General features: G+C 37.4%; 1 protein-coding gene across 5 annotated transcripts in view; it reads left to right on the forward strand.

Annotated features, from left to right (window-relative positions):
• Nucleotides 1-25,882, forward strand: part of BIRC6 (baculoviral IAP repeat containing 6) — a 181,110-nt gene that overhangs the window by 20,627 nt on the left and 134,601 nt on the right. For all 5 annotated transcript variants that reach the window (XM_082757615.1, XM_082757618.1, XM_082757619.1 and 2 more), the window contains exons 7-13: nucleotides 838-1,060; nucleotides 1,157-1,317; nucleotides 3,379-3,437; nucleotides 4,755-6,152; nucleotides 15,177-15,326; nucleotides 19,773-19,998; nucleotides 24,885-25,045. In XM_082757615.1, the coding sequence (XP_082613741.1) occupies nucleotides 838-1,060; nucleotides 1,157-1,317; nucleotides 3,379-3,437; nucleotides 4,755-6,152; nucleotides 15,177-15,326; nucleotides 19,773-19,998; nucleotides 24,885-25,045 (2,378 nt within the window). The remainder of the gene's footprint in view (nucleotides 1-837; nucleotides 1,061-1,156; nucleotides 1,318-3,378; nucleotides 3,438-4,754; nucleotides 6,153-15,176; nucleotides 15,327-19,772; nucleotides 19,999-24,884; nucleotides 25,046-25,882) is intronic.

Genomic DNA, 25,882 nt, shown 5'->3' on the forward strand with positions numbered 1-25,882 from the left:
ATTGTGAAAAGAACGCAAGTATTTAAACTGCAGTGACCATGTAGTACATATTTGCCTTCTACATAAAGTTGCAAGCTCTGTTAAAAGTTGCCTGAATCAGCTAGAATCGTGCATACTGACAGAAGTGGAGGACCTTATATTGATTTAAAAAGGGTCCTTAATGTAATTTGTGTCATAGCTATTCGGTAATTTATAATCATTATTTCAACACATCAGATTCCTGACTTGCTGAAAACTTTCCTTTTTAACATGTTTCACAGTTGCCATCCTATTAATTTCCTTGTTAATTTCCAGACATTTTATAGTGGTGTAATTGCTCTTTGTCCTATCTCTGCTTCCTTATATATCAAGGTTAGAAATGTGTTGTGGTTTTTATGCTTCTAGGTCAATGTGTCATTTAGGGCTGTTTTCAATTTCAATTTTTGTGTGGGTATAGAAATAAAAATGGGACATTACAGCTTCGTATTAAGGCTACTTATAATATCTCATGGTATTGGAATTCTAATGTGTTTTTTTTGTTGTTGTTGTTATTCATGCTAATGTGATGAGCTACTGTGTGTAGAAGGTTTTTTTTTTTAATGTATGATTTTTAGGACTAATTATGGGACAGATTCTTCCATTTGAATGTGACTACCCATTAATTGATCAGAGGCTTTCATACAGTTTGCTATTAAGAAATAGCAGGGGAAAATGTTTTAGTGAATTTCTTATATATTTGAGTACAATACGGTTCAAATGGTTCAGTTACAGGGCTTCAAGGGCTGAGTTTGTATATGATGTATATGCTTTTCAGAGTAAGAAATCAATTTTGATATGTTTTGTTTTTAATATGAAAAGGTCTGAACATGAGAGACATTCCCCAAACTGCCCATTTGTCAAGGGAGAGCACACTCAGAATGTACCTCTTTCAGTCACACTGGCAACAAGTCCAGCACAGTTTCCCTGCACAGATGGCACTGACAGAATAGCCTGCTTTGGGTCTGGAAGTTGCCCTCATTTTCTAGCTGCTGCAACAAAGCGAGGAAAGATCTGCATATGGGATGTTTCCAAACTTATGAAGGTATACAATATAACTAATTTTTATTAACTAATTACTTCTGATTAAGAATGTCTTGATACATGTCAAAGATCTCTTCTGCTTTTTGTTGTTTCTCAGGTCCACTTAAAATTTGAGATCAATGCATATGATCCAGCTATTGTGCAGCAACTTATGTTATCAGGAGAACAGAGCTCAGGGGTTGACTCAAGGAGACCAACACTAGCATGGCTAGAAGATTCATCTAGCTGCTCAGATATACCAAAATTAGAAGGAGACAGGTATGCCACTAAAAAAAAAAAAAAAATAGCAATGAGAAATTCTGCTTTGTAAATGGTAAATGCTGTTCCGTTAAGTCATGTTTCGTGAAATGTAACATCAGTATCTGTGGGTTTTTTTTGAGATTTTAATTCTTTTGTGTCTGTACACAATTCAACAATTGAAAAAAAAAATCCATCTTTAAAGCTAGTTCCATTTTAGTTCCACTGTTTCAGGTATTTAATTTCCACTAATAGAGATACCAAATCTTATTGTTGCTCTATGCTGATGCTCCAGAGACAGAAAAGAGCAAGGAATACAAGTTCAGGAATAGCTTTTCATTTTAATTTCGGATTATGTATTTCAGGTTTTGAAAGTGAAGGGTACTTGCAGGCTTTTAGAATGTTTGTGTTTGTTGTTTGTTTGTTTGTTTTCTCTGATTGCTTCTCCTTAGTTTCTGCTTATGTTATTCTGAAAATAAATTATGTGGATGTGGTAGGAATTGCTTTCATTTGTACTTTTAACACATATATACAGACAATGAGACAGTCCTGTCACAAGCTTTTAAACAAGTTAGAGTATATGCTGACACTTAGTTCCATGTGAGAATAAGCAATATTCTTTCATTTATGCTTCTTACAGTTTGATACTGGAAATACATATTAATAAAACTCAAAGAAAAGAGTGAATCATTACAGGAAATCTCAGGACGAAAGTCGTGGGTTATTTTTTTTTGAATGTTTCTTCTTAAAAAGCAGTATCAGAAAGTAACAGTGCTGGTGCACACACAGGAGTATACTTTTTTTTTTTTTTTTTTTTAAGTTTGGTGTGATTCCTACAGTACTGAAGAGCAAATATGAAGCTTGCTGTTTTGAAGAGCATATGTAGAAACATGGGCAGCATTAGGGGATGCTGCCTATAGGCCTAACAGCCAATCATTACTAACAGCTGCTGAAACTTAGGCTCTGACTTTAGCTTTAGGGCTGTAAACTCCTTGAGAGTTAAAGAATTAAGCCGTTTTTAATCGGTGGTTAATGGATAATACAATGGTGATACTCAAGACTAGGCATCTTCCACTCTACTTAATCTTTATGAAGTTTGCTATCACTTTCCCACCCAAGGGGAAGCTGGGTGATGAAGAATTGAATCATTGCTGTCTTTAAGTGAAGGTTGATCAGGTTTGAATTTAAAAAGACTCTCTTTCTTGGGCCTGAGGAGAAAGCATCCGGTTTGTTGAAATGTGGGAATCTGACTGGTACTGAGAGTTGTTATACCCGAAGGTGCAAAGGCACTGCTGTACTTTTTGTATGAAAAGGTCTTGGAATAGCAAATCATTTTCTTCTATTAGGAAAGCCAGATGGGTTAAAGCTTCATATATTCTTAGAACTACTGAATGGCCTATTTCTCTTCAAGAGGGATCTTGACCAGAAACTGCTTTTGTGAAAACATGACTCATCTGGTAGTATTTTTTGTAAAACAACGTTGTGTTTGTATGCTGTTTCTTTAAGGAAGGGGCTCTGAGGAAGTCAAAATTCATTCAGGTATTTTGAACCATGGAATGAATGGTCATAAATGGTTGTTGGTAGCTGCTGTGCTGTGGGAGAAAGTCAGTACACGTGAGTGGAACAGGACTACCCTGAACCATGACAGCTTCTGGGCTAGGCACAAAATTGCTTGGTAGAATTGGAAACCAGTCTGGCAGTTCCACCTTTCAGATACTATTTTGAGGAACTTTTGAAGAAGGTGTCATCGTTTTTTCTAAGTATTGAATGTTTGTTTGCTTTTGTGGTTTGTCTGAAAGATTTCTGAGAACTGGGTTTCGTTTTCGTTCAATTTATGTCTGAATTATGGGGAATACAATAGTAGAATGAGGCAAATTGGAAACCGGTCTGCTGCCTCAATTACTGAGGAAAAAAATCATGATGTTTGTGTCTGACATCCAGCAATGGATATACAATACTGACTAAAAGAAACGCAGGATAATAACCAACATTTGATTCTCTTTACCCTTTTTTTTCCTAATTTATTGAAAAATAGGAATGCAGCGACAGTGTACATGGTGTCATTCATAAATTTTTTTTCAGTGATGACCTACTGGAGGATTCGGACAGTGAAGAGCATTCCAGATCAGAATCTGTGACAGGTAGGTTATATTTGCTCTGTATAGTACTTTAGAAATCAGAAAGAAAATTGTTTTTCTCAGGCTCTTAAGAAATCCCTGTCAAAAGCGAAGGATATGTATTCATAGTATTTGGGGGGGAGGAAGAAAAAAAAATGACCTGAAACAGTGCCAATAGTTAAGTCATTATTTGTGTGGTGGGAGAGAGTAGATACAGGAGAGAGAAAAAAAAAATCACTTTGGTTAATAAATGTCTTATTTGACAACAAGCATTGCTTATCTTGCTGTCAATAAAACACACAAACCAAGTTAAAGGAACTTACTTAGAACAGGAACAAATCAGAGCTGCACAAAACCCTTTAAATTCAGAGGACTGCTAAAGAAAGTTCCTCTATCTTGATTGTTTCTCTGTATGTATGGATTCTGATAGAAATTTATTTTTTTTCTCATCCTGAAGAAAGCTTTCAAATGGAAGCAGTACAAAGCTATATATGGTGTTTGCATTATTTTCTTAGAGGTTTAATCAGAAATTTTGATGGGTGGGACGATTGCATGCTTGCTTTTCATAGTTCGTTTACACTGCTTAATCAAAAGCAGCAGGGAAGGAAGTAAAGAACATGCGCATGTGCATACACACAAGGGAAAAGACATTTTTTTTCAATGCAAGTATTTATGAAGATGATGCTTTATCATTTATGCTTCAGTCTCAGCTGGATTTTTCCTTTGTAATCAATTAAATTTTTGCATTACTTAATTGAACTCTTCTGATTCACTGTTATTCTTGCAGTGCTGTTTAATTTCATCATGCCTATCTGAACACTGTTGTGTTTTATAGCAGCTGAGCGAGCTCTTCATATTGTCTGTTACGTGGTGGTAACTCAAACTTCAGAGTAAAATTAAGTGTTTTACAGCTGAGAGTGGAGAATGAATCTGCTGAGCTGGAGATTGTACATGGTGCTGGGCTGGCTAGGAAGAGGGGTGGTACAGGGTGGAACATGAAATTAATCGACTGGATTGGTTGGGTTTTAGTGTGGTGGTCTAACCTGTGTAAAATAATTGTTGAAAAGATCTTACTGTTTACCAGGAGAGCTATTGTCCTGTTTTCTTTACTTTCACTCTTGTTGATAAAATTGGGAGAACCATTAGCCTATGTGGAAAGAATGTTTCTAGACCTTTTCTCTTGTTTCGTGACTAACAAGTCTTGATCTTACAGAATGTTACAACATACTGAAACTGTAGAGCAGAAACTTTTCCTTAATTATGAGAATAAGTCCATAATACATGTAACGCGATTCCTTTTTATTTTGAAACATATACTACATTAATCATTTCTGTTTAAAGGGCATACATCACAAAAAGAAACTATGGAAGTCAGCCTTGATATAACAGCTCTCAGCATTCTTCAGCAACCTGAGAAACTGCAGTGGGAAATTGTTGCAAATGTTCTGGAAGACACGGTTAAGGATCTAGAAGAACTCGGTGCAAATCCCTGCTTGGCCAACTGTAAGAGCGAAAAGATGAAGGAAAAACATCTGGAACAACACAACATTCCCTTTCCTTGTTTATTAGCTGGAGGTCTCTTAACATACAAATCACCCGCTACCTCTCCTGTTAGCAGTAACTCTCAGCGGTCACTGGATGGCTTAAGCAGGACTCGAGGTGAGAGTGTCTCGGAACAGGGATCAACTGACAATGAATCCTGCACTAACTCAGAACTGAATTCCCCTCTGGTAAGGAGGACTTTACCTGTATTGCTGCTATACAGCATTAAGGAGTCTGATGAAAAAGCAGGAAAACTTTTTTCACAGATGAACAATATTATGAGTAAAAGTATGCATGATGATGGTTTCACAGTTCCACAGATCATTGAAATGGAGCTGGACAGTCAGGAACAGTTGCTGTTACAGGATCCCCCTGTGACTTACATTCAGCAGTTTGCAGATGCTGCGGCCAACCTAACTTCTCCGGACTCGGACAAGTGGAGCTCTATGGTTCCCAAGCCTGGGACTTTGGTTCAGTGCCTGCGTCTGCCAAAGTTTGCAGAGGAGGAGAACCTGTGTGTAGATTCAATCACTCCTTGTGCAGATGGAGTTCATTTGTTAGTAGGACTGCGGACTTGTCCTGTCGAATCTCTGAGTGCAATAAATCAAGTAGAGGCCTTGAATAATTTAAATAAATTAAACTCGGCACTATGTAATAGAAGGAAGGGTGAAATAGAATCAAGTCTTGCTGTAGTGAATGGCACAAGTATCGATGTAATCCAACATGAGTCACCAGCAGATGTACCAACAACTCCTTTAATAATTCAGCCTGAACAGAGAAGTGTTAGCGGTGGATACCTAGTGCTTTATAAAATGAATTATGCCACTAGAATAGTTACTCTAGAGGAGGAACCAGTAAAAATCCAGCATATCAAAGACCCCCAAGACACAATTACCTCAATGATTTTGCTCCCACCAGATATATTGGATAATCGAGAGGATGACTGTGAGGAGCCTGTAGAGGAAATGCAATTAACTTCTAAAAATGGCAATGGGAGAGAGAGAAGATCTGAGATTTCCACTCTTGGGCACCTGGTAATAACTACTCAGGGAGGATATGTAAAAATACTAGATCTTTCGAACTTCGAAATTCTGGCCAAAGTGGAGCCACCTAAAAAAGAGGGCACTGAGGAACCAGATATGTTTGTCTCTGTGATATACTGTTCGGGCACAGACAGATTATGTGCATGCACCAAAGGTAAGACTCTTTTTAATATGTTTTTTAATGCTTTATATTGCCGTGTTTGGATTGTATTATAGAATGTTAGATGGCAGGCTATAAATTTCAAGATAGTAATAGGCAAATGCCATTGAATTTACCTACAGTTTACTTTTGTTCTAGAGAGCATGAGCTCCATTCCTCCTCTTAAATGTGGATTTTCATGTCTAAAATGGGGATTACTCTTGGGTATGTCCTGGTTGTGTATTGGTTAATGTTGTTGTTGTAGCGTCACAGATCTGCTTAAATCCAAAACAAAAGGATTTTTTTAATGTAATTATTTCTGTGCTGGAGATAGGTGTTTCAGAAAAATGTTTTCTGTAAGTATTGGAGATATTCTAGAGAGCAGAGAAGGTGATGCTTTTGTACCTCAATCCAGTGACAAGTTAATAAGATTGTCTTCTTTCAGACAGGGCTGCTGGTTCTGTTTAGGCCTTTTTGCAATTGGAATTATTCTGTCTTGGCTCTGAGAGCCAGGACCATGTATGTGGGATTGTTAAATCATTTTTAAGAAACACAGTACATTTTGGGGGTAAAGGGCAGGTGGGCGAGGAGTCTAACTGAAGTCCAGCTGATTGCTGCTTCACAGGAGAAGAGATGAACCTGTCCCTACAACCCAGAATTTCTCTGTATGCCAATGTCCCATCTAGCTCTCCTGCACTCGAATGCAGCTACCGTGGAAATGCTTAGTCTCTTTAAGTGCTAAGCTGACGGGATGGTTCACACATTACAGAGGAACTCCTACTGATACCATGTTGAACTTTACCTCCACTAGAATTTCAGTTGTCACGTTTACACCTTTCTTGGTCGCATCATGTTAATTAGGTAGTCTTCAGATGAGTGGCTGTTAAATCAGTCCTACTTGTTTTTTCCGATAGTCTAGTTTATTGTAAAAATTTTGTCTGCTAAGGACTCTGTATTTATCATATACCTGCTGTGAGTTTTGGCACTGGAAACTTTATATTTACTTATTTAATACGGTTGAATGCATTGAGTATTAGCAACTAGTATTGATATGTACAGATTGCCAATGGAAACATTTGGATTTATTACATTGTCCTCTTTTAGTAGAAACAGCTAATAAACTGTTTGAGCTTTATTTAATAATGCACATTTTTTCCTAGTTAAAACGGAACTCTAACCCAAAGATTAATTGCTTTTGAAAACTATATGTATCATGTAGATATTTCATATATAAAATTATATTTATAAAAATATAATACATGTCATGTTTTTACCTCTACTGGTCAAACATCAAATCCCATATAAAAACAACCTTGCTAAGCATTTTCCCACAGGATGGTACTGCTATTCAGTTAATTCTCACATGAAATCTATTCTGTCTGTCTTGTGTTTAAGGCTAATGACAGAAGTTAAAGGGCTTGCTGTTCCTGTGCATGCTTTTTTCCCATCCAGTGTTAGCGTGTACGGTAATGATGTTCTTGTTGAGTTTGGTATTACCTAAACCTGTTTTGGGACCTTGGATGCAAGACGCAGGTCTGTTGATCTGGGAGCATTTATTCTGTGTGTGTAGGAGTATTTGTCTCTTCTGCCTTTATAATTACCACTTCTGTTACTGACTGGAGTTTGTCTTACTCATAATAGGCAAGCACATCATTCTACTTTTTCAGTAAAAACCTCTTTCTTTTTTTTTTCTTTTTTTTTTTTTTTTCTCAGAGTGCTATAGTGTCCATTTAGTAATTTATAAATACCTTCGCCTGCAAGTTCTTTTGTTCTTGCTGCCTTTAAGATGACTGGGATTTTCTTTTTGTTCTGTGGTCCTGCAAAAAAAAAACACAGGCATTTGTTCCTCTGCCATCAATTTTCCCCTTTTGAATGTAGTATTTCAATAACTCTTCAATTTTTTATTCATTGATTATTCTTGCCTTTGATTTACACCCACTGTGCCTCTATTTAGAACTTGTTTTGTGTTGGTTTTTTTTGTTCTGCAACCATTTTAAAATGAATTTCAAAAATATTTTGGTTGTTATATCTTTATATATCTTTAGAAGTTTTCAATTTTTATATATATATATATATATATATATATATATACACACACATGTATATATGTATTTTGCATTTTGGTCACTTCTGCTTGTATAGTTTTTTCTCTTTTGAGAAATTAAGTACAAAGTCATCACAAATGTTTAGAGACCAATATTCATTAGAAGTCTGTATTTCAGGATCTGATACAAGATACCTCTGAAACCTTTGAGTCCTTCATGCTGAAATTTGGAGCTTTTTAAAGAATGATCTGAAATATAAATAACAGTACTCTAGAAAACTCAGAAATACTAAAAGAAAGAGCAAACCAAAAAGCTCAACTATTTATTTAACTTCTTCCATTCTATATCTAGGTGTATATTTGAGTGACAATGTAAGGAATAGATTTCCCTTAATTTGCGTTCGGTCCTTTAATCCTGCTACTGTAAGTGGGTAAAATTGCTTGCTTATCTGCCAGATGGACAAAAAGATTTTTCATTATTTTATCTGAAGTGCAGTTTTCTTAGGCTTCTTCCAAAATCCCTTCGCAGTCTTTGCTCTTCTGTCTTAACTACCATGTAGGGGATGTGGCTGCAGTCAGACCGTGTAAGGAAGACTGGTGTCGAAAGGAGAATGTTAATCCTAGCAGGTAGCTCGCAGTGCAGTGACGCAGGTGAACGTGTTAAGTAAATGCTTTTGAACAAACATGCACTGGAAGTGCTTGGAGGTCATGGGAAAAGCATTCAAGAATATGGGCTGAGCGGTATGTTCTTTACTATTTACTTGCTCAGGTGGTGAGAGAAGGTACTTGAACATCTCCAAGTTTTGGATGTAGAAAAGCCAACTCTCTCCTGTTCCAGCAGAAGATGCTTGTTGACATGCCAGCATCCTTGGTAGATCATAATTCTCTCTGTAGCTGCCCTTAAGATATAACTGGAAAAAAATATATTTGTGTGAATGGGTGTTTCAGGCTTTGAATGTTTTTATGTAAAGATGTTTTCGACTTGCATTTGACGTCAATCATCTTTGTGGGTTGGGAATAATTATTCTTATCCCACTTAAAAATATTGCACCTTGGTGTCAGCCTCAGGTGCTTCTCCGTGAAGGAGTGTCTGCAGTTGACCTCTGGGGTGAGGTGGTGAAGTATATTCTTGGTTCCAGTTCTGTCAAGCAAAGAATAGGTTTTAATCTCTCTGTGTTTTGCTTTCTTCTCTTACCCTTGGCCAAGGTAAACTATGGTTAATATCCCTCTTAGCAGTGCTTTGTTATCACTTGAGGCTGTTAAACATTTTTGCATCGTGTCATTAATATGAAACTTGGCTTAAATTCAGTAGCATCCAAAATATTCTTTATTATTAAACTATGCAGCAGGCTCATAGCAGTGGAGTGGCCTTCCAATGGTACTTGACCTCTATGATCTGGTGTTTAAGAGGACCAGATATAATTTGTTTTGGATGGGTAAATTTCAAGGGCAACAGTTATCACCGCACTCATAAATCTGTTTTCATCTAATCATTTTTCTTCTAACTATTGCAGGCCTACCAAAGATTGCTTAAGTAAACAGTCCACAGCATGCATTCAACTATATTCTTTTCTTGTTTTGGGTTGTTTCCTTAGTCTTTCATTGCTACCAATGTTAGGAACTTCAACGTTTGAAGCTTTCTCAAGAAATATTATCAAGTAGGAAAGTGGGGTGGCATTTCAAATAAATCAAATGCTCTCAGAAGTAGAAACTTTCAGGGTGGTGCTATGATAAATAAAGCAAGTACTTTTCACCCAGACTGTATGATTAAGTAAGTGCTAAAATCTGTATAGTGGCTTTGGAGTGCTTGAACACGTTCAAGTCAGTGAAGGATTCTTGGATTGTGCTCACCTGAAGTTTGCAATCTAATTCTTTCACAAATCTACTTTTGAAATATCCATAGCAAGTGAAGGTTTTGCAGCAAATCATTTCCATATTGATCCCCTTGAAAATGTTAGTATTTGGTTTTGCATTTCATCTAGCAAAAGTCTCAACAGAAGGTTGATTTGTTTTAAAAAATGATTCTTCAGTAGTTCCCTAAATTAATGTAGTTAATGTTTTCAGTTTAATTATTGAAGTAGTTTGGGGAAAAGCAGTGGGAAGAAGAAAGTTTTCTACTTGTTATCATCATAAGAAGGAGGAACTTTACTGCTTTCTTATTCTAGCAATCCTCTTTTCTACCCATGTTGCTTTCCAGCTCCATTTGCAGTTGCATAACCAGCTTCTTGCACGTCATGTTTTCTGGAGTACATTGGATCAGTTCTGGTGGATATTGTCTTTTTCTAAATTACTCAAAAAAAAAAAAAAGGAAACGTTAAAGAAGACCACAAACATTGTATGTAACCCATCCTGCACATTAATACCTTAGCAGTTGTTTTATATGTTCATCTATAAGCACTTTTTTCTTTAGATGTCTATTTTGCCATGTTTTGGGGCATTTGTTTTGGGTACCTAATTTTGCCCAGTTCTTGCCTGCGGTGCTGCGTTTTTGTCACTCTCCTTTGTCGAGGAAATAGTGCATTTTTAGACCTAAGTTTGGTCTTGTCAAAAATGAGTTGTATGTGATAATATTTCTTGTAGCAAGCTTGACAGAACTGGATGGCACTTCCACACATTTGGGAACAAATGCCACCAAATCTTGTGCCACTCGGTTATAACAAATTTATTGCTCTTGAGCTGTATGGAGTGTATTTATCACTCTCTCTAGCTTTTTTCTGTTTTTGTTTTCATGTCTTATTTGTCTCTGTCACTAGGCTTTGTCAGCCTTGTGCATTAACATATTTGAAGTTGAGGAATCAGTCAAGTGTTTTCAATTTTCTGCCTTCATAGGCGATGGGATCTAATGGGGATGGGAGGGGCTGAGGTTTTTTGCCAGAATTATTGTTGGAAATGATCCTAAGGAGATCATCTCAAGGTCAGGATCAATTACACATACCCTTTCAGAAGGAGATCAACCTGTTTTTGAGGTTCTTCTGCATTGGAGAGGTAACAGCCTATTCACAGAATTTCTTCTAATGCACAATGTCCTTGATGAATTCTTTTTTTCTGGTCTCTAGCTTGTATTATCTGTGCTGATTGGAGTCAGTTGTGCCATCCTTAATTGACGTGGCAAAGATCCCTACAAAGGGGAGTGGGGACCTCAAGCCATTTGTTTTCATCAGCTCAATACCTCAGTTGTTTTAAACTTCCCTCGGGAGCTTTGAAAGAAGAAAAAAAAAAAAAGTATTGCTCTCCCTTCCCAAAAGATCTTCTCAGGTCCACATGCTTCTTGACCCAGAAACAGCCACAGTAATCCTACAGATGTCTTTAAAGGAATTCTTCTTTTCTGTTTAATAACTGTGCTCTGTACATACTGTCTGTGCATGTACACACTAGGACGTTTGCACTTTGGAGCAGGAAGCTGAATCGGGTTCATCTTATGACTCACAAGAACCTCTTTTACAGAACTGCTGGCTAGCTGATTTTCCATTTTCCCATAATAATGCCTTTAATTATTCCTTGCCCAGCATGGTAGCTTTCACTCGTCTCTAGTCAATCACATTCTATTTTTTCGTGACCCAGGATGGAATTTTACAGCTGAAATGTCCAAGAATAGAGAAAATTCTGTTAGAGCGAGGCTTTGGGAAGTTTTCTTGGGGAAATCTTACAGGTGTTCCGAACTGGTATGTAGGAACCAACCCTTGTTTATTGGCTAGTTGCCTGTGGTATGGCTTAGTGGTCTTAATGCCCTTATCTTTGGGGTATTGGTTGATTGTGTGCTTGTGTTGTGATAGCTGTCGACATCTGTGTCACTGTTCCAAGTTCCTGCCAGGATGCAGGATACCTTCAGTGTATCAAACACTTCACCAGATTGGCTTCGACTGCAGTGGCCTCATCTCTGACATGTCCTCTAACTTGTGCCAACGCTGCCTTCCTGGAACTGATCGCTGGTTTGATGTAAGGAAGCTTGGGATTCATTTGGATGGATTTCTGATTTTTACCTTCCATATGTGTAACTAACCCACCAGGTTCTTAAGTCTGAGCAAGTTACAGATTTTAAATACAGTTCAGAATTAAACTAGAGGCAGGCACTGACCTATTCTCCTTAATCACCAGTGATGGGACCCACAGGAATGGTGTCACGCTGAGGCAGGGGAAGTTTAGGCTGGACATGAGGAAAGAGGTTCCTCATTGAGAGTGTGATCACACCCTGGAACAGGCTTCCTAGGGAAGCAGTCACTGCACCAAGCCTGTCTGAATTTAAGAAGTGATTGGACTGCGCGCTTAGTCACATGGTCTAACATTTTGGGTAGACCTGTGTGGTGCCAGGAGTTGGACTCGATGATCCTTATGGGTCCCTTCCAACTCGGGGTATTCTATGATTCTATGACTCCACCCATGTTTTTAATGCTCTACCTGCTATTTTCAGGAAATACAGTGATACTGTTTTCTAATTATTCTCCTTTATGATCACTGAGAAAGTCAGTGTAAGCTTTAATGTCTCCTTGCTGGTGCAACAGAAGCATTTGTCATCTCTGTCCAAAAGTGATACAAGCATTGAAGTCTTCAGGTAAACTACTAATTACAATGTTTGCTACTAGAATTAGAAAGTACCAGATGAGTGAGTCCCTTTCAGTCTGGTAGTACATACCACGAGCAAGTAAGAACTCAAATAAACAAGTAAGCAAATAAATAAATAAAGCAAGGATGACAAATCAGCATTGACTTTTGCACAGATTTTTTTTCCTCGCACTAGACTACAGGAGCTATGGTAACACTACAACAAATAAGCAGGCATCGTCAGAAGGTCATCCTGAGATGTTCTGTGAGAACAACCACCTCTTTTGTAACACAGAAGCAAAGCCACCCGCCGGGTTTTGGAAAGCTTGCAGAGGCACTAATTAATTTATAGGCTAATACAGTATCGCTGATGTTCATGATAAAGTTTTTTTTACAGAAACGTGTTAAAAACAAGAAATAAGTGAGACATTTCAAGTTTAGCACAGAGATTTTCTTCAAAGAGTGGTGGAGTCTTCTAGGAATTCAGGGACTTGCTCTTCTTCTTGTAGTGTGGCTAAAATCATAAGGCTTTTTTTTGCTGCTGTTAATTAGCAGTACTTGCTACTATTACCAATTAGCAATTTATTGGCAGCTAATTCATTAGCTAATGATCAATTCCAGCATTATCAATTCCAAAATGATTGTTGGTTAAAACAAAACAAATCCAACCACCTACAGATTGAGTAGACCTTGGCATAACGTTCCCTTAGACAAGCCCACAACTTCCCTGTCTCCTGCTCTGAGCCATACAACTGGTAAATGCCCCGGTCAGTCTGAACTTCCATTTCACTCGGCTGTGCTAATTTCCAGGACAGGAGATTCTCGGGTTTTGATCACTGAGATCACGCAAATCATGGATCTTTGGGCAGTAAACAGAATGGGAAAGAACTGAGGTTTGGCTTACCACCAAACGGAGCTGAGTTTCCTAACATGTCCCTAATTCTCATTGTTTAAGAAAATTGCTGTGTGGTTGTGAGCTATATAATGTTAATTGCCATAATTGTGAGCAATATAATCTTAAGGAAGTTCACCCTAAGCATTATTTACTAGAACTATTCTTTTTTTTCTCTGCTCTTGGCATCTACTGCTGACATACTGTTCTGCATCGGGGTGGGTGTGTGGAGGGCAGAAGAGTTAGTGTGGGATCTCTGTAAGAAAGGCCCGACAGCAAATGACTTAGGGGTTTAATAAAATAGCTGTTTTAAAGAGATAAAATGAAAAATATGGATAGTAAATCTTATGTCCCTTCAGACACTGAGAACCCTGTTTCCGTGCAGTATCACTCTTACCCCCAGATAGATTTTCCCACAGCATGTAGCACCAATTCTGTCTGTTGGGCAGTTCCTACTTTTTGGTGATTCAAGCTCTAATAGTCCTCTTTTTATTCAGTCTTGTTAAAACAGTAATGTTATTAAGGTGTTTTTAATGGGCCTTTCTTACTGAGATCCAGTAAAACCTTGCACCATCTCTCTTTGTGCCTTAATCTCTGTGTGTTTCACTTCCTCCTGCTCCCCCAGTGCAAAACATGGACCTGCTGATTATGCTTTTATTTTGGATTTTTATTACCTACATTATCTCAAGTTTGTTTGTTTGTTTCAGTTGACCTGGACAGTTTGACTAGCAGGGTTTTTCATAACGAGTCAGGTGCTGAAGGGCATTCTGCTATCAATTTTCAGAGAAAAAAAAAACAAAAAAAAAACATAGAAGGCCTTCCAGGATTTCTTTTTTCTCTCTATATATTCCAGTAATTGGGATTTTTGTGACTACTGAAACGGTTAAAAACACTTTTCCATGACCTTACTTTTTTTCTCAGTGATTTCTCTGTTTACCACCAGTGATATGCACAGATGAGTTCTGTCATTTATGATGGGCAACTTCATTGAATGATTTCGGGATTTCACCAAAAGATTTTGGCCACTGAATATTTTGGAATTGCCCTTCTGACTGTTGTACTGATCAGTGTTGTTATTCGAAGTCTGATAAAAGATATGAAGAGCCCTTTATTTAGGAGAGTTCAGCGGGAAAATGACTTGTTCAATTCTCAGATATCAAACTTGGAAAGGAAACGTATGCAATGTGTACAAACAAAGTATGAAGGCCTTAGCTGACGTGGTGGAACAGTTTCTGTTTAACTCATGGTTTGGGTTATGGAAAGTATCACAATCGTTATGATCGGGGTTTCTACTGGGACTTGTTTAGTTAATTGCCTTTTATCCCCCTCTTCCCTAATATTTTCTTTCCCTTTGTGACATTCACAGCTGAAGTTAGTATTTTGGTAGTTCACCCTGAAAAATGTCGTAGCAATAAAGCAAAATGAGTTTTCATGTTCCAGGTCCTGTATAATTATGACTGTAGTCATAATTGTGTAGCACTTTGTCTGGAAGCTTGTCTTATGAATCAAGTTTAACCATATGCCTGTCTAAATTTGCTCCTTTCATTGTCTGTGATGATTTTAGGTGGAGAACTTCATTTCCTTCAGATTGGAGGAACCTGTGATGACATAGATGAAGCTGATATACTCGTAGATGGATCCCTTTCCAAAAGTGTAGAACAGTCTTCAGAAGGCGCCAAGCCCTTATCTAACCCTTCCAGTCCAGGCATTACAGGTAAATTGTACATGTTTAAACATACCTAATTATAATGCTTTTATTATTCTTGGAAGTTGCATGGTGAAGTGATTGTGAATTATTTAATAGCATGTTGTTTTATACTTTGTTTTATTACCCTGCGGTTGAGTTCTGTAATTTTTATGTATATTTGCCAGTGCTTATATACAAGCGTAACATTTTAGCACTTCCCAATTCTCAAAAATCCTTTTGTGTAACTGATTGTTTTTCCAATCACTGCATGTTATCATAAGCAGGGCAAACAAGGAAAAAGAACAGGTAATTGTGCAGACACTGAACTTCCCTCACAATTTAAATAGGCTTGAACTGATTATTTGGAACAAAAATCATATGTTCATCATCTAAAGTTGTCTTGGTTTCTTGCAGACGACGTCCAGCTCTACTTAAGAAAACTTTGCAAAGTTTATTTGATAAGTATTTTTGCACACAATGTTAATGGTGTCTATACTAAGCAAAGTTAATGGTGTCTATACTTGAAGTAGTGCAGTTGTTGTTGTGAAATAAACTTAAGGTATTAACTCTTGGATTTCTGTTTCTCATACTTGATTTAGGTTGAGCCTTGCTCAAAATCTGCTGTCATTTACATGTCAGTTTGCTTCCTGGAAAGCTGTTTGCCCTTGGACTGAAAGAAACAATTGTTTCTAATTGTCCAAATTCCATTTTTAGCTTAAACATGATATTTAGGTCTTTACTGCAGTTCTTGTTCACCAGTTCTGCCATCTGCTTGTTTTGTAGTATCCTGGCCCACTTGGGTAAACCAAGTGCTTTGGTGAGAGGTAATGTTCTTTTAAGTAGTCACATAAAAAGGTTGAAAAACAGGAGGGTCTTCTCCTGCTTGTAGGAGAAAATGGTGTGTGTGCAGGTTATGTGAGCTCCTGTGGGGCCCTCATATCTTTTCTCAGTCCACATGAAGTATGCTTCATTGTAAATAATTTGGCACTAAGACTTAACAAATCTAATTTTGTTGGTTAAGCCCGAGGAAGATTTGAGTCATATTGAGGTTTCTGAAGTATAGTCTAGATGTTTTGGTGGTGGTTGTTTGGGGGAACTGTTGATGAGAGAACTGTAAAACTGTTGTGTTTTTCATTTTGATTTAACCTGCAGCTGTTGTTGATAGAGACACATTATTTCAGTTGGGTTGGAGTTTGGAGGTTTTGGTCATGTCTGTTGGGACAGACGTAGGGCTATGCAGGAAACCGATGACTCTTAAATTAGAAAAAAAATGAATCTGTGAAGTATGAAGGCAAAGTAATGGTAGAATGTAATTTATTCTTGCGGCCATGACTGTCAGAGAAATGATGTTTATTTTTTTTGTGGGTGATGTGGGTTTTAACCTACTGCAGGTGCAGAGGACAGAGAAGCTGGGAGGGACTGAGTGGCAATACAGGGATGGTTCTGGATAATGAATGGCATCTTCACTGTCACCAGCCTACTTGCTGTCTGTCTCCCCACAATCCTACTTGCATCCGGCCCTATGATGCGTTGTTCTGGACTCTGATTGTAAGGTTCCTGATTTTACTTAGCAAGCAGGAAGGAAATCAAAAGGGAAGGAAAAGTTGATTTTCAGTATAAGATTACCTCTACGCAGCAGTACCGCAGTTGCTGTCTTCTGCTCTGCACTATGGCTTTGAGGACTGAATTTCTCTTGCTGCTCCTCTTTCTCCAAAGGAGCCATTCCTGAAGTTTGAAAACTGCTCAGTAATAAACTGCTGTACATACGTGAGGGAAGGAAGGCTGTGGCTTTCTTCTGCACCTTTCTTCTGGTAATGGCAAATAAAGCAGCAAACGCTTCATAGAGAATGTGAATATTCAGGACATAAATCTGCTTTATTAGGTACATTCTCTTTACAATAGCTTATCAACAGATTTAAGTGACTTCCACTCAGAGGGTAACTTTGACCAACCTGATGAATCAAAATGGTGATAATTACCATTTAAATTCTGCCAGTAATGTGATGGCAAAATTATTTCTTTATTTTTTAACTCTCCTCCATGCAGTCTGCAGTATAGACCGTGCTGAAATATGACCTAATGCAACAGATTTACTTATGCGTGGTCTTCTAAACAGTTACACATTTAAATTGCCCACAAGTTGCAGGTCTTCCTTTAAGCGCTAATATAATTCAGGGAGTGTAGTGTTGCTTGGTCTTGGTCTGTGCTTGTTCCCAATGAGATGCTGGAAACAGCAGCGGTCAGACAAATCAAGTACTCTTCTGCTGTGCTCTCAGGCGGAGCTCCTAGAAGCTGTGCGAAGTTGGATCATCATTGGAAGCCAGCCCCCAAATGAGGGGCTAGGCAGGAGGTTGAACCTAAAAGATTGAAGAGTTCTTAGAGCTACCTGGGTTAACAATATTTGTGCCCATAATACTTGAGTCTTAATTTGTGTGTGAGTGATTGCTAGGACTGTGCAAACATCCTCTGAAGTAATGAAGCTGTCAGAGTGATAGGGATCATCCTCAGGCGTTGCCCCTAGCATCCATCACATCAGCGTTGCTTCTCTTTTAATCCAGGTATGTCAAGAAGAAATGTTTTTGTCCATTTCTGTGCATGTTTTTCAGACAGACATAGCTCAACAGAAGGCTTTTTCTTCTGGGGAACTGAACTCCTAGGCTGATCTGACTGAGCATAAAGCCTTAACCTATGTCCCATGTCACAGTTGGTGGCAGACAGCATTAGGCGGTTTTTATGAAATCACTTTGGTGTTCTCTGAAACTGTAGCTGTGGTCAGGATAGAACCCCCAGTGACAAGCACAAGCTTTTGTCTGTCTATTGTACATATTATATCGAGTATTCTGTTCATATGTTTGTTTTTCCACTGTAGGCACTCTGAAACGGTTGCATTTACAGTTTGGCTGCATTTTAAAGGGTATTGTTGTAGAAGGAAATGTGTTAACACTACCAGGTCTACCAGGTCATGCATCTTGATTGCAATTTCCTTTTAAGGGAAGGGGTGTTTTTGTGGTAAAGTAATGTAAAATATGTCTTTTTTTTTTTTTTTTTTTTTTAAAAAGCAACTTGGAACCAGTTTGAAACACCTTTTCTATTTTGCTACTAGTACTTCAACTTACTGTAACTCATTATTACAGTACAATAAAAATCATGTAATTTTGCAAAAGAAGATAATTTTCCAGTGCTGTCAAGCATACTTAAGTCTTTAATTTTTCAGCTTCAGGGCCTGATGTATATGGTTGCTCTGAATCTGTAACAGTTTCTTTTGGAGGAAGGGGAGCAAATTAGCAAAAAATCCAATCTATTGAAATACTGAACTGATACACAGTTTGAGCTATGATCTCAGTTCTTGTTGCAATATCACACAGTTAATAAGGTTCATATTTGGCAGTAAAAGATAAATAAAACGAAGGTGTTCTCTGTATTATTAAAATTAAATTTCTGCGGCATTTTTAATCTTTTTAGCATTTTCGCGCCTCATAGACTAAAAAGCAGAAGTTACAGCTTCTGCAGTATGAGTGAATTTTCTGCCTGACCCTGGGTCTCTCATCTTGAGCTTCTTCACTTTTCTGGAAGAATTGTGCATGTTTTCTCCTCTCAAGCTAGAGGATGTGATCTTGTTACTGATTTCACTCATGCTTGCTTTGCAAGATAGTGTCTAGGTTCAGACTCTGCACTGAGGGTGTGGTATTTCTTTTGGTGCTGAGTTTTCCTTTACAACTAAAAGTTGTTGTGTTTTTTTTTTCTGAAACGTATTTTTAAGAGAAAATGCTCAAAATCTAAGAAAACGGTCATTATGCATATCTTATTTTCCCTAATGTTTTCAATGCTTTTGTTGGAGGAAACCTGATTATTTGTAGAACTCTAGATTATTATCCAGTGAACCTGTTTCCTCAGGGCAAGACTTGAATATGAAGACAAGATACTTGTTTAGGAACAGTGTCTTTTCAGTGCATTATATAAAGCATGCTTGTTTTTCCTTTATTCCTCTTTTAAGCTAAACTGAGAGCTTCCAAAGCATTCTACTGATCTACCATAAAATAAGTCTGCATTGATAGGCAGGTGCCAAAGCAATGTTTTAAACAACAGTGATAAAAATATTTTGACTGCATAGTAATTCCATGTGGCTGTTTTCATGGAATGTATTTATTTTTTTCTCTGAGTCCATAAGGGTATAAAAATGTTTTAATCAGCTTTATATCATCAAAGTGTAGCTGGCTAACTATTTATTGGGATGCTTCTGGTTGAATCTCAGACAGCATGCTCAGAGATCTCAGTACTTAGAAAACTTATTCCAAATTACTTAGCTTCAAAGGATACTGGCTTCAGCTTCAGGGCTAGCACTTTTTTAATTTTTGTGTCACACAGACGTTAATTTTACTTACAGCAGTTTGGTTATATTTCAAACTGTTTATAGGATGTTCTGGGAAATAAATACATCTGTATAACAAGTATATACGTTCTGTAATTATTCAGGAGTTGATCTTTTGGTGGACCAGCCGTTTTCCCTTGAAACACTGACATCCCTGGTAGAACTGACCCGTTTTGAGACCTTGACACCACGATTTTCAGCCACTGTCCCTCCCTGTTGGGTAGAAGTCCAGCAAGAGCAGCAGCAAAGGAGGCATCCTCAGCACTTGCACCAGCAGCACCATGGAGATGCAGCTCAGCATACTCGAACTTGGAAGCTACAGACAGACAGGTAAATAGGGTAATGGTACAAAGAAGAATCGTGTGTATTGCTTAACTAGCATGTGTAGCTGGTGTAATCACAAATTTCACGTGATTTAAGTGTTTTTCAATAGTGTGCAAGTTTAAGAGTGCGTGTTTTCAAAGATACCCGTCCTTATTTCGTAGTTTGCAAGGAAGCTCTGCATGCCGTAGTTGCTGTAATGGACTTTGAAACAAATTGAAAAATCACATTTTGAAATCGTTTATTTTTATACACCAAAGTTGTATTTCCTTATATAATTAGACAAGCATATTTGCCAGAATTAGGTATTCTTGTTCTATAAAAAGTCTGATTCGCTCTTATGTATACGCAAATTCTTAGCAATTTTTTAGTCAGAAAATGCAAGCTATAGGTGCCAGTATGAATGTAGTCGTTGTCCTAAACCACATTGTGTTGCATTTTATCTTAAAATGTGAAAATAGAGTGTGGATTTATATCTGCTCTTGTCAAGTAAAATGTTTATATGTGAGACGTTTACTTGAGCCAATATAGTGCCTTTGCTGTGCTAAAATGGAGGCAATATTTCCACTGATATGAATTGTGCTGACACAGCACGTGTGTGAACGTGGAACTCTTCTGGGATTTTAGAGGCTGGAATAGCAGTCTCCTTGAGGAGTTGGTTAAAACCTAGCTTAGCTAGTTTTGTATGTGTGTTGTTTTTGTTTTTTTTCCTGAAAAATACTTGGAAAGACAAAGTCTAAATATGAGTTATATAGTGTGTTTTTGAAGAGAAGTGAGTAATAATGTACTACAAGGTGTTTTGGGTTAAGCTGTTACACATCCATCCCACTGATGTCTAAGTTTTAGATATTAATGCAGAATCTAAATGCTCATTGGATGGAAACAAAAGCCCAAAGACACTAGGGGAGCTAGAGTTCATTGGGGAAGGGAAAGAAAGGTGTGAAATAAGTGAAAGCTAGCATGCGTTAATGAGACGTTTCAGATGGGTAAACAGGTCTGGAAGGTAAGGGTTGCAGGCATTACAGGGCTGACACCTAACATAAACTGAACTTGCTTTAACTTAAATATTCATAAACTATGGTTAAAAACTTGCAGTACGTTATAGGTTTTGAAAGCTGTCTTTATCTTGTGATTTTGCTTTGCGTGAGTGAAATACTCTGTGCCAAGTGGAAAGGAGGCCCTTCCATGCAAAACAACTTCCAGTTACAACTATTGATTATTGTGTCCAGCAACGGTTGAAAAACTAAAAATCTACCGAAGTGAATTAAAATATGATTTGTTGAATTAGAAGAAAAGAATTACTTCTGATGCAAAGTAAAATAGGAATGTAAAGAGGTAAAGTTGAAAATTTTGTTTTAGTAATGGAGAACTTCAGCAGCTGCCGAATGACACATTTAGAAGATGATCAAATTACAGCCCCTTTGTAGGATAAAATATAGGTTCTTAAGATTGAGAGCAAAGTTAGTTTTTAATTAAAAGATATCTGGGAAGAAACTTTGTGATTTCAGGGTTTGTTGACTTAATATGAGGCTTCTTTTATCTTTTCTTTGAGTGTCTTATGCTGATTCTTATCAAGATGCGGGATTACAGGTTTAGATGGATGAGTAATGCAACTTGATAAGGTAATTCTTTTGCTTCCCAAATAGCTAGAGGTAATTCTTTTGCTTCCCAAGTAGCTAGAAGGAAATAAAGCTATAAATGTGTTTCAGGGAAGGTCATTATGTTACGCTTTTTCATTCCTACTTTGTTACTTTTAAAAGGCTATGTAGCAAAGAAAAACTGAAAAAGCAGAATCTGTTTTACCATATGAATTATCATCTAAACATCAATGTTTCCTATTCAGTGAAAATTTTAACTTAAATGTTAAATTGGGTGAATTATTTTTCAAAAATACATGAATTCCTAGGGTTTTTTGCTAAAACAGTGACATCTGAGTGTCCTTTTTTTTGGTCTCGATTTTTTTTGAAATGTGGGAAATATGTCTGTGTAGAAGATACTCTGAAAGTACGTGAAGGAAGGAAGAGTTAGCTATTCGTGTGGTTTCCAGTGGTCATTGCCTGGAAATGGATGTGCAGCATAAAGTGGAGTTGTAGTGGAAGATCAAACATTGATGAGATGTTTTAGAAAAGGTATGAAGAGGGGTGTTGGAAAACATGTCGTAGTTAGTTGTAAGAGTGATGGTGCATTTGCATTTAGAACATAGTCTTGATTATGTGTTCTTCTTTAAAAAAGATACTGTAAAGTTAGGAGGGTTCCAAAGGTGAGAAAAGTTGTTAAAGTAACTCAGTCTATCAGAGAAAAATTACATTTGGAGTGCACGTACTGAAACATTGAGAAAATAATGAGGAAGTACATGATTTTTTTGTCTTCTTTGAAAATTTGCACACAAATGTAAGGATGTGCTTAACAGAGAGATGGGGAATTCAGAAACTGGTTAAAAGGGAGAGTTTTTTTATTCATGACATTAGATTGTTCATTGCCACAGGTATGAGAAGATCTCTTTGCTATTGGAGATTAATGTGAGACCTACATGGAGGGTCATTATTCCCTTTGTGCCTTTTGAGAGATACTTAAAACTTCCTTTAGGGCATCTGCTACTGAATTCTCTCAAAAATATTTCTAGGGTAAGCAAATTGCCGTTCTAATTTGGTATGGCAGCATGCATCTTCCAACACACTGAGTACAACAGACAACTGAGACCAAGTGATTTGTATTCATTTCTCTACTTGTACCACAGGTTTGTTATGAACTGGATGAACAGAATATTACTTGGTAGTTCAGAAGGCTTTTGAGTGTTCCTTTGAATGTCTCATTCACTCCATGTTTTACATGACCCCATAGGAATATCAAAACACATTAAAAAAACAAAAAACAAAACCTGCCTGTTTTGTAGTGGGCTAAGTATCTTAAAGGACAGAGGAAAGGTATGAATGATTCGGATGTGGTCTTAGTGTTAATGCTTGCTTTTCCCTGGAGTTGTAGGATGATTTTTTGTTATTTCGCATATCTGAGTTTGTACCATAGCTGAAAATTCTCGACTGTTGCTTCTTAAATCAAAGCCACAAGCTGTATACTGTCCGTTTTTGGCCAGCCCCCAAAATAAATAATTTCTGATACTGCTGCTTCTGGGAAGCTGGCATGCAATTTCAGAAGTCCCGTTGCTGGTTTTCTGTGTGATCAGCGGTAAGTTACTAGAGGTGTACAACAGTGTGGTTTGTACCATGTTTGTCTGAATTGCAAATGCTGTTTATGCTTCTTGGCTTCTGGTTTCCTCTTGGTCTAGAATTTTTCTGCCATAGCATAAATAGTGCTGCCTTTCTGCCTGCTTACTAGTTTGCCAGCCCTGCGTTTCTGAGACAGGCTGCTGTTTGCTGCCATTGCAATGAAGCCCCTGAATTCTCTCTTCGTTGTCAAAGGTCTCAGTGCATCTGGCATTGCTGAGGTGGAAAGGATGCTAGAGAAGGCAAATGGTTAACTTCCAAAAAAGTCAGTGAAGGGAGAATGAAACCATTCGCAGATTTGGTGGTTAATTCTAAATTTCCACAATATGCAAAATGAGTTTGAAGGAATAATCTTGTTTACTTCAGCAGAAAAAAAAAAAAATATATTACTTCTCCAGTGTCTTAGAGTTTTTTCCTAAGCCTCTTCTGATCATAAATCATAGAACAGCTTGGGCTGGAAGGGACCTTGAAGACCATCTAGTCCAATCGACCTGCCGTGGGCAGGGACACCTCCAACTAGAGCAGGTTACCAGGGTGTAGATCCATGTTAGGAACACCTTTGTTATCTGAAAGGCAATACCACTGTTATATCTTCAGTTATTTTTAAAAATACATTTTATGATCCCATTTTAATGTTACTAGAAATGAAAGCATTGAAATTGTAGTCCCTTTGTATCACGTAGAAATTACTTCAGCAATATACTCTGCTATTTTGTTGTAACACTTCTTTTTAACTCCTCTTCTTTGTTCGGTGGCATAAAATTAAGCAGATGTGGTTTAATAAGATTAAATAATTATGATAATCTCAATTGTGACCTGTGGTATAATAGAAAGTGTTAGTGATTCGTATATGTACATGTATATGCATGTAGACAGACAATAGGAACATGCAAACATATGAGAAGTATTACACCTTGCTTTTTAAAGATAAAGCTTACAATTTCTTAAATGGATGTGTTCTGTAAAGTCATTTCCAGCCACTGGAGGAACTGGGCAAATGCTCTGTTTGTAAACCGGAGGAGTTAAAACTAAGCTTTTTATATGTACCTGGAATCTGTTATAAGTGTGTTATACTTGGTAAGAAGCACTTCTCATGCTGTATAAATTATCAGATGTATTAAAAAAATAAAAATTGTTTTTTGTTTTTTTTTTTTTTTTTGAAAGTAGTATTTTGAGCATTCTAGATGTAGCTGTTGTAATACTGAAAAGTGACCATGTTTAACACTTCCCAGTACAGAAGACCAACTTGCAATATTGCAACGCAGTTACTTTCATGTTTTTATACTGTTCAGCAACTGAAAGATCCTTTTTTAGTGTGTTGGTTTTTTTCGTTTAATGTTTTTCTACAAACTGATATTTTTAGTAATATGGACTGTATATAGCAGGACTGTAACGAAGATAACAGGGAATCTTTTCACTGCTGCTTTTATCCAGTCTTTGACTTACCCTCCCTTATTTTATTAATTGGCTTTTAAAGTGTTCTTTACAAAGTGAAGGTGGTCAATCACAGCTTGAAAGGCTTTTATGTTAGAAATTGGTGTGTATGTTAACTAACACAAAGTAGTTTTTTTCTTTTTTTAAAGAACATATGCATAGATGAAGAATGCACTGGGTAAAGCTGTCTGCTTGATCTGAATCTTAACAGTGGCTCATTGTTTTCTTGTTTCCTGACAGCAACAGCTGGGATGAGCATGTCTTTGAACTGGTTCTTCCAAAAGCCTGTATGGTTGGGCACGTGGACTTCAAGTTCGTTTTGAACTCAAACATCACAAACATTCCCCAGATCCAAGTGACTTTACTGAAAAATAAAGCTCCAGGCTTAGGGAAAGTCAATGGTAAGAAAGCACGTAAGATCTCTTTAAAAACTTTGTGTTTTTTTTCTGCTCAAGCTCCTTATTCTCTGTGAGATATGCTGGAAGATGTGGTTGAAATTATGTAAATATTTTCATTTTTTATTTCTTTAGTTCTGTATCTCAGGAGCATGTTCTTTTTTTCACTTAACATGTTCAAAGGTAAATTGGGAAAACAAACTCGATAAACAGTTTCAAAATACTGAATTTTCTACATGTGAAAGTGCATAGTTTAAAAAGGTTGAACAAGTTGTTTTTCTGTATTGCTTGAATCCTCCAGTCATTAAAATAAATATGTTGTCAATTGTAATTCATTGTAGAAATCGATAGCTGAAACAAGCGTTGCTCTTTTTTAAATATACATGTATCTTAGCAAAAAAGCTAAAAGAGATTATTGTTCTGGCTCACTGAAGGAGATTATTCACTAGTGCCTCTTGGATGTGTAAGAGAAAATTGTGAGGCTCTTTTTGATTACGCTAGATAAGACCTGGTTTCCTTGGGAATTCTCTCGTCATCTGGCTTATTAACTAAGCTGTGTGAAGACTGCAATATGATTTCATCTTATGTTCCTTGCAGCCTTAACAGTGTAGACCAAAGATATGAATGCTCTTGCCTTGGGAAGACTTCTAGCTGGACTCTGCATCTTACTAGCTCTCAGGGAACCTGTAAAGTGGTAGAATAAAGTGCAAAGTCACTTCTTTGCTGTGGAAGAGCTTGTGCCTCCATTGAGATTTTCCTGTGGTGAGAGTATTCATTGCATGTCCTCTTGCTCTGTCTGCTAAAGGCGGAAGGTATTTCTTTCATTGAGGCGTTAATTGGTGA

Source organism: Aythya marila (genome assembly GCF_965140915.1).
Source record: "Aythya marila genome assembly, chromosome: 3".
Taxonomy (NCBI): Eukaryota; Metazoa; Chordata; class Aves; order Anseriformes; family Anatidae; genus Aythya; species Aythya marila.